Source organism: Myotis davidii, unplaced genomic scaffold, assembly GCF_000327345.1.
Source record: "Myotis davidii unplaced genomic scaffold, ASM32734v1 scaffold545, whole genome shotgun sequence".
NCBI lineage: Eukaryota > Metazoa > Chordata > Mammalia > Chiroptera > Vespertilionidae > Myotis > Myotis davidii.
This window is the reverse complement of record NW_006296634.1, coordinates 2,123,064-2,132,390: the sequence shown is the minus strand read 5'-3', so window position 1 is coordinate 2,132,390 and position 9,327 is coordinate 2,123,064. Positions and strand designations below refer to the sequence as shown.

The 9,327-nt window shown below is 40.6% G+C and overlaps 1 protein-coding gene across 1 annotated transcript in view; it reads left to right on the top strand.

Annotated features, from left to right (window-relative positions):
- Positions 1-9,327, top strand: part of KDM3B (lysine (K)-specific demethylase 3B) — a 46,784-nt gene that overhangs the window by 25,933 nt on the left and 11,524 nt on the right. Inside the window, exons 10-15 of the mRNA XM_015569637.1 lie at positions 368-582; positions 1,325-1,477; positions 3,593-3,700; positions 4,584-4,711; positions 6,188-6,461; positions 7,136-7,392. Of these exons, the coding sequence (XP_015425123.1) occupies positions 368-582; positions 1,325-1,477; positions 3,593-3,700; positions 4,584-4,711; positions 6,188-6,461; positions 7,136-7,392 (1,135 nt within the window). The remainder of the gene's footprint in view (positions 1-367; positions 583-1,324; positions 1,478-3,592; positions 3,701-4,583; positions 4,712-6,187; positions 6,462-7,135; positions 7,393-9,327) is intronic.

Sequence of the window (9,327 nt, the reverse complement as noted above, 5' to 3'; positions counted from 1 at the left end):
ATCTCCCACTGGGGATGTGCCCGCAACCCAGGTACATGCCCTTGACCGGAATCAAACCCGGGACCTTTCAGTCCGCAGGCTGATGCTCTATTCACTGAGCCAAACCGGTTTTGGCATCCCTCTCCCTTCTTTTCTGTAAAAAATTAATAAAATATATTTTAAATATATATATATTTAAAAGGTATAAAAAATTATTAGTGCAGAGAATACATACTACATTGATCAAATGTGATGAAAATTCTTAACTCAGTCTAATTCCTGTTAAGTCTCATTTAATTTCTTTTAGGTCCTAGGATTTTAGGTATGTGTTAGTTTGCATGGCTGCTGCTATTTACTGTGTATTTGATTGTCTACCTTTTTGCCTCAGGCTGATCTTCACTCGAAAGGGGGTACTCCGTGTGGAGGGCTTTCTGAGTCCCCAGCAAAGTGACCCTGATGCCATGAACCTGTGGATTCCCTCTTCCTCCCTAGCAGAAGGGATAGACCTAGAAACCTCAAAATACATCTTGGCCAATGTTGGGGACCAGTTCTGTCAGCTTGTGATGTCCGAGAAGGAGGCCATGATGATGGTCGAGCCACACCGTAAGGCACCATCATCCTTGTTGAAACTTTCGTTATATTTTGCTGAAGGGGAGGAGTGGAAGGAGTGACAGACGGCATGTTCTGTAGATGAATTAAGACTGATAAGACTTCACTGCAGCAAACCATATAACTTGAGGCCCTAACAATATCCAGCAGACCTCATTCTTTTCGTCTTTGAAAGCTGACAAACCAAAAACTCCTTGCCTGCCTGCCTTTTTCATTTTGTGGCAGAGCTTCCATAATAAGTATTTTGATCTCTACTTAGGTTTGGTTCGCTCTGAATGCTGTCAGCTTGCTTTGAACCCACTTGTACTAGTAAATGATATTCTATGGTATGTGAATAGATGAAGTTCTAAGGGATGCTATGTTTTACACTGGAACCCACATTATTCAAACATATAAGGTATTCCCATGCCTGTGAGATACTGGATCCTATTTCTAGGCCAAGGTAAATTGTACTATGAAATTATTCCCTACATTTCAAGAGAAGAATCCTCTTCTTTCAAACTATTCCAAATTGAAAATTTTACAGTATCTTAAGTAACAACATGTAACATTTATTCTCTGTTGGCACTTGTTCAGGAATATTTGTTTCTCTTACAATTATAGAAAGACACACTCATAAATCTTTGAGCTTTATTGCTGGACAAAATGACCTGAGTAGGACTCAGTGTATCCAGGGTCTTTTGCTGTTGTTTAGTACATCTAATGCCAACAATATTTCTCTTCCTCCTCCCACCAGAGAAAGTGGCATGGAAACGTGCAGTGCGTGGCGTACGGGAAATGTGTGATGTGTGTGAAACAACTCTCTTCAACATTCACTGGGTTTGTCGCAAATGTGGATTTGGGGTCTGCCTTGACTGTTACAGGCTCAGGAAAAGCCGTCCACGCAGTGGTAAGCAAATACTGTCCTTTGCAGTTCAACAGGTAACCTGTCAATGGAGGTATGGCACTTGGAAATTGAATGGGTTTATGTGCCCTTTTTATTTATTTACTAGAGGCCTGATGCACGAAATTCGCCACTGTGGCGGCCACCTCTGCCTCGGCCCCCGCCTACTGCAGCTTTGTCAGGAAGGATATCTGGTCTAATTAGCATATTACACTTTTATTATTATGATTTTTTTTTATATATATTTTATTGATTTTTTACAGAGAGGAAGGGAGAGAGGAAGGGAGAGAGATAGAGAGTCAGAAACATTGATGAGAGAGAAACATCGATCAGCCGCCTCCTGCACATCTCCCAGTGGGGATGTGCCCGCAACCCAGGTACATGCCCTTGACTGGAATCGAACCTGGGACCTTTCAGTCCACAGGCTGATGCTCTATCCACTGAGCCAAACCGGTGTCGGCAAAAAAAATATATACATTTTAAAACTAGACTATAAGTACTATATTTTGTGTTATAAAATAAATCTTAATAAATTTAAGGTGATTCGTATAAAGCAGTGATGGTGAACCTTTTGAGCTCAGCGTGTCAGCATTTTGAAAAACCCTAACTTAACTCTGGTGCCGTGTCACATATAGAAATTTTTTGATATTTGCAACCATAGTAAAACAAAGACTTATATTTTTGATATTTATTTTATATATTTAAATGCCATTTAACAAAGAAAAATCAACCAAAAAAAGAGTCCGCGTGTCACCTCTGACACGCGTGTCATAGGTTTACCATCACTGATATAGAGTATGTTTTTTTTTACCACAAAAGAATAAATTAGAAACAGAAACCTATCTGGAAAAATCTATTTATAAAGTAAATAACACATTTCTGGGGGGGTTTTGGTTCATTTGTTTTTAAATTTTTTTATTGATTTGAGAGAGAGAGAGAGAAACATCAGTGTGAAAGAAATATCAATTGGTTGCCTCCTGTACACACACCCCTACCAGAGACCGAACAGCATCCTGGGCATGTGCCCTGACCAGGAATCGAACCGATGACCTTTCAGTACATGGTCAATGCTCAACCAACTGAGCAACACTGGTCAGGGCAACAACACACTTCTAAATATCCAGTGGATCAAAGGAAAAAAATCACAAGAGAAATGAGAAGGTATTTTGAAATAAATAAGGTTTAAACACAGTGGATCAACATTTGTGGAATACAATTAAAGCAGCACTTAGAGGGGAATTTAAAGCACTAAACACCTATATTAGAAAAGAAGCAGTATTTCAAACAGCTAAACTTCTGCTTGAGAAAACTAGTAAAAAGAAAAAGAGAGAGAGAAGATGCACTTTACCAATATTAGGAATGATAGGACATTACTGTAGATCATTATACTGAAACATTTGACAAATATAATGGACAAATTTCATGAAAGACACAAACTGTCAAAATTTCTCAAGAAGAAATATAACCTTATATTAAGAAATTGAATTTGTAGTTTAGAAAATCTTCCAACAAAGAAAACTTTAGGCCCAAAGTTATATCAAACATTTAAGGAGGAAATAATACCAATTCTACACAAACTCAGAAAATAGGAGGAAACGCTTAGGAACTCATTTATGAAAGCAGCATTACACTGATATCAAAACCAGATGAAGACATAGCATCCCACTTCTAGGTATTTATAAAAGAAATTAAAACATGTCCAGAGAAAGATTTGTACCTGAATATTTATAGCAGCTTTATTCATAATAGCCAAAATTTGGAAACAATTTAAATGTCCACCAGCCAATGAATGGGTAAACAAAATATGGTACATTCATACCCTGGAATTCCACTCAGCCACAGAAAGGAATGAATTCCTGATACATGCAACAATATGGATGAATTTCAAGATCATGATGCTAACTAAAAGAAACCCAATACAAATGACTACATACTGTATGCTTCCAGTTATATGAAATTCTAGAAAAAAGCAAAACTTTAGTGTTAGAAAGTTGATCATTGGTGGTCAAGGGTTGAGAAAGTGGTATTGACTGCAAAAGGCTCCAAGGGAACTTTAGGAAGGGAGATGGAAATGTGCTATTTCTTGTGACCTCATAAGTGAAGGCATTTTATTTACTTCAGAAACAGAAGAGATGGGTGATGAAGAGGTTTTCTCCTGGTTGAAATGTGCAAAGGGGCAGTCCCATGAGCCAGAGAATCTAATGCCCACGCAGATTATCCCTGGCACAGGTAAGGAAATTCCTGTTTTAGATTTGGTGTGTGGAAGGGGGTGGAGGGTGTTTAAAGATAGAATTTACACATCATAAAGTTGGTGAAATAGTTTATGTCAGCCTTAAATTTTTTTAAGTCTCACCAGATTTCTCCAAGGATTTGCATCTTTAGAGAAGTGTTAGATTGTCTGCAGCCACTGCACACATTTTGCTTCACCTTTCTGGTTGGGGAGGTTGATTACTTTTCCACATACCATTTTACATTTTTATGGTTGGCAGGACCAAAACAGAAAAATCCAGTCCCATGCTGTCAGAAAGACCTTTGGTTTTAGGCTTTTAAAAATCCAGCTGAAGCTAATCAAACTGAAGAAGGAAGTTGAACAGTAGGAGAACTGGTCATGTTTACTTCACCACCCAGTCCCAGTTTACTTCACTGATCCCCCTGGACAGTCTGTTCCAGCTGGCACACTTCCACTAACACACATGCAATAAAAGTGGCGAGTCTGCAAAACTCCGCCCATATTTTTCTTCACAAAAGAAAGCTGGGGCTGGGGGGCACCCTTGCACCCTGTATACCCAATGCTTCTAAGCAGAAGGGCTCCCTGAGTGCAGTGGTAGGATGCCTGCTCCCTTCTGATCCAAGCATTAGTTAAAGGTTTGTGTCAAGTTTACATTGGTCTTTTTTGTTTTTTCTCCCCACTTTTGCTAGTGTTGTTTTTGTTTGTGGTTTTGGGGGTGGGGGGGTTGTTGTTTTTTAGGTATAACATAAAGTACATAAATTTCTTGTGTACATTTCAAAATGTTTACATGCTCTTTAACATTGAGGGAGATAATTTAAGTAAGGTCTTTAGCACAACAACTGAACATACGGGAATTCTAATGTTATTGTGTCTCTTTTCCAGCTCTTTATAATATTGGAGATATGGTACATGCTGCCCGGGGCAAATGGGGAATTAAAGCAAACTGCCCTTGTATTAGTCGGCAAAACAAATCTGTGTTGAGACCTGCTGTCACCAATGGGATGTCACAGGTAAAGTGGTGTGTGTGGGTATAACTGAGTGAAACTTTAATAAGTTATTCAAGAGATTTTAATTCCCTCTGACTGGTACAAGTTTCTCTTGATTCATCTTTAAAGCCAATTCACATTTTAGTTTATAAATAATACAAAGAGATTCTTTGTATCTTGTCAAGATTTATACCTCAGGGTCCAGTGTAGGTAAAGAGTATAGAAAGGGTTACTAGGAATATAGTATTTTCTGTGTGCATGGATCCTGTCCTTGTCATGTTAGGTACAAAGGACAGAGATAGGAAGATTGGCCTGCTGAGCTGGGATCATTCTACCCTGAGAGCAATCCCAACCCCCAAAGAGAGTCTGGTTTTCTCGTTGCTGTCAAAGGTCGAGGTCATTCCTATTTGTGACTATTTTGAACAAGAGGCTGGGTGGTATGTGTGTGTATGTGTGTTTAATTATTATTTTTTAAACTATATATAGATTTCAGAGAGGAAGGGAGAGGGAGAAAGAGATAGAAACATCAATGATGAGAGAGACTCATTGATCTGCTGCCTCCTAAAGCCCCCTACTGGAGATTGAGCCCACAACACTGGGCATGTGCCTTGACTGGGAATCAAAACGTGATGTCCTGGTTCGTGGGTCAACACTCAACCACTGAACCATGCAGGCTGGGTTTTTTTGTGTGGTGTGGTGTGTGTATGTGTGTGTTTAAACATACATATACACAACTAACTGCTTACATTTGGAGGCCCTGCCAGGAATGCTACTATTTTTTTTTTTAATATATTTTATTGATTTTTTACAGAGAGGAAGGGAGAGAGAGAGAGAGCCAGAAACATTGATGAGAGAGAAACATCAATCAGCTGCCTCCTGCACATCTCCCACTGGGGATGTGCCCGCAACCCAGGTACATGCCCTTGACCGGAATCGAACCTGGGACCTTTCAGTCCACAGGCTGACGCTCTATCCACTGAGCCAAACCGGTTTCGGCAGGGATGCTACTATTAACACCTAGTCAATAAGAGGCACGGGGATTAATGCTGAGGGACCTCAAGATATATTTTCAGTAGAGTTGCCATATTAAAGCAAATCATATGGAAGTTTCAATAATTTAATAATAAACATTTATTGAGTTATGTGTTCCAGAAAATAAGCTAAGCTCTTTGCATATACTATCTCATTTAATCTTCAAAACAGCTCTATGGGGTCAAATTCTGATCACCAATTTGCCATTGCCAAATTTGAGCTTTAGACATGCTAAACAAAACCCTGTTTTTTTTTTCAAGCCTTTTTCATTGCTCTTTCCACAGTACCTAGCTAGTTTCTGTCACATCATATGACTCAATAAATATATATTGAATGAATGAATGAACAGTTTATGAGATAGTTTCAGATTGTTTTCCCTGACTTAGAGTCCTCTAAATAGACCTATGTAGCCACTACTTTTGCTCCACAAGGACAGCACTCTAACGATGTTGGCCTTCTGTGTTTTAGCTTCCTAGTATAAACCCTAGTGCCTCTTCTGGAAGTGAAACTACCTTCTCAGGTGGAGGAGGAACTGCAGCAGTAACAACTCCAGAGCCCGATCCCAAAGCCGACAGCACTGACATCAGAACTGATGAGCCTCCAAAAGCAGACAGTTTGGCATCAAACAGCAATAGTGAGCTAAAAGCCATCAGGCCCCTTTGTCCTGACACAGCCCCACCCTCCTCTGCCCTGCACTGGTTGGCGGATTTGGCAACTCAGAAAGCTAAAGAAGAAACAAAAGGTGAGATGAACAGAAGCCTCTGCCCTGCCTGTGGGTGGAATACTTGAGTTATTCTTGGATTCTTCAAACTCACACATTACCATCCACGTTTATGAAACATGCCACTTGCTTTCTCTGGCTGATCGCATAAAACAAGGGAATCTCATGTGACTTTTTCTAAAAGTTGAGCTTTTAAAAAAAAGGCACATGCCTGGTGTCTACCCCAGACCTCTTTTCATCAAAATTGATGCAAGATTTTTAATAAGCTTCCCAAATGGCTCTGTTATGCAGCCAGGGCTGAGGGCTAAACAGTTTTCAATGGGCACAAGAATTACCTGGGGATTCATTAAAAATACAGATTCCATGTGCCCCACCAGAACTATTAAATAAGGATAAGACCAAGAATCTCCATTTTTAACAAGCACTCCAGGTGATTCCCCACTTCAAGTAATCTGGAGCCCCACTGGAAGAAACACTGTCTTAGAAAGTGGGGGAAATGAAAGGTGGATGGGAACAAAAGAAGTTAGAAATCCAGATCTGGAAAAGAAAGAAAGAAGTAGGAGCGCTTCTCCTTGGCCATGAACCCTACCATAGTTACAGCCCATCAGGCCTACCCACTTGGCTGATTTTTAGGAGTCATTTGTCTGCTGGGTGTTCTTGTTGTGCTAATGCTATTCCCGGTTATATTCTTACAGAAGCAGGGTCCCTGAGGTCGGTGCTCAATAAAGAGTCTCATTCACCCTTTGGGCTGGACTCGTTCAACTCCACTGCAAAGGTCTCTCCGTTGACTCCAAAGCTTTTTAACAGTCTGTTACTGGGTCCCACTGCCTCCAACAACAAAACCGAAGGCTCTAGCCTTCGAGACCTCCTTCACTCCGGTCCCGGAAAGCTTCCTCAAACCCCCTTGGACACAGGCATACCCTTCCCCCCGGTCTTCTCTACATCCTCAGCAGTAAGTGTCCTCTCTACAACTCTAGCTGTTCCTGCTTTTCCATGAGAGAACCATCAGAAATCTGATACCTGGGTTAGAGGGTATGTGGGTGACTTGTGTTCACTACATTGTCCAGCCAACAATCTTTCTTCACGTAAAGTTTGGGATCCTTTTAAGTAGTGAACCTTTTGTGCCATGTTAGGAAGTCAGTAGATGAGACATTGAAATTATCTATCATTTGTAGAAACTACTTTGTTTTCTTGACAGGCATTAATTTTTTTTTTTTTTTTTATCCAGGCAGTACATTGGTATTGTATTCTCTTGGGTATCTAACAGATGCCTCAAACCTAACACTTCTTTTTAGTATATGTGCTGCCGAAGCGAGTACAAACCTAACATTTCTTAAGACCACACTCCTGATCTACCTGTAAGCCTGCTTGCTTCTCCTTTAGTTTTTCTCTCTTGGTCAGTTGGATCTCCATTCTCCAATTTTGCTGTTATTTGGGACTCCCCTCTCTCACATTTCATAACTAATCTATCAACAAATCCTTTCAATTTGATCTTCAAAATGTATAGAGTCCACTCATTTCTCATCAGGTCCGTTGCTTTCCCTCTGGTCTGAGCCAACATCCTCTTGAGTGTATTTTTGCAGTGAATTCCTTATTCAGGCCCTCTTTATTGTTTCCCTTTTCACTCTGCAGTCTATTTTACACAGCAGCTAGGTAATCCTTTTAAAATACAGTTCAAGCCCTAGCCAGTTTGGCTCAGTGGATAGGGTGTCAGCCTGCAGACTGAAAGGTCCCAGGTTCAGTTCTGGTCAAGGGCACATGCTCAGGTTGCAGGCTCGATCCCCAGTAGAGGCCATGCAGGAAGCAGCCGGTCAATGATTCTCTCTCATCATTGATGTTTCTCTCCCTCTCCCTTCCTCTCTGAAAACAATAAAAATATATTTAAATAAGTTAAGTTAATTAAATATAGGTCAAATCATGTCACCTCTGCCTAAAATCCTTTATGGACTTCCTGTTTCTCTCATAAGCAGCGTCCTTTCAGTGGACTTTAAGGCTCCACACCATCTGTATGTCTTCTCCTCACTTCTCTGACTTCAACTATCACTATCCCTCTTGTTCACCTTCTTCCGGCCACACACAACAACTTCTTGCTGTTCCTTGAACTTGGTCCGGCATGCACCTCTTTAGAGCCCCCTTGCACTTGTCCTTTCCTCCACCTAGAGCCTTCTTTCTCAGGTGACCACATGGCTTGCTTCATCAACTTCTCCTCCCTCCCAAAATGTCACCTTCTCAGTAAGACTGCTTAGATCACCTCCCTCTCCCTTCTTTATTTTTTTAAAATATATTTTATTGATTTTTTACAGAGAGGAAGGGAGAGAGATAGATAGTTAGAAACATCGATGAGAGAGAAACATCGATCAGCCGCCTCCTGCACATCTCCCACTGGGGATATGCCGCAACCAAGGTACATGCCCTTGACCAGAATCGACCCTGGGACCTTTTAGTCCGCAGGCCGATGCTCCATCCCACTGAGCCAAACTGGTTTCGGCTAGATCACCTTTTAAAAAGTCCCATCCTCCACTCATACCTGTTTTTTTCTACACTTACTATTTTTATCATAGCACTTAATTGCCATCTGACTTACTGTATGTTTTATTTATTGTCTGATCGCCTCTCCTTAAAGGCATTTTTTATTGTTTTATTCCCCACTATATCCCTAGTGCCACAGTGTTTGATACATAGTAGGTGTTTAGTAAGCATTTACCGAACAAGTGAATTCACAAGGTACACAATTTTTTTTTTAATTTTTTATTACAAAGGGTATTACATATGTGTCCATTTTTTCCACCCGCCCTAGACAGTCCCCTAGCTTCCCCTATCCCCCAGTGTCTTGTGTCCATTGGTTATGCTTATATGCATGCATACAAGTCCTTTGGTTGATCTCTTA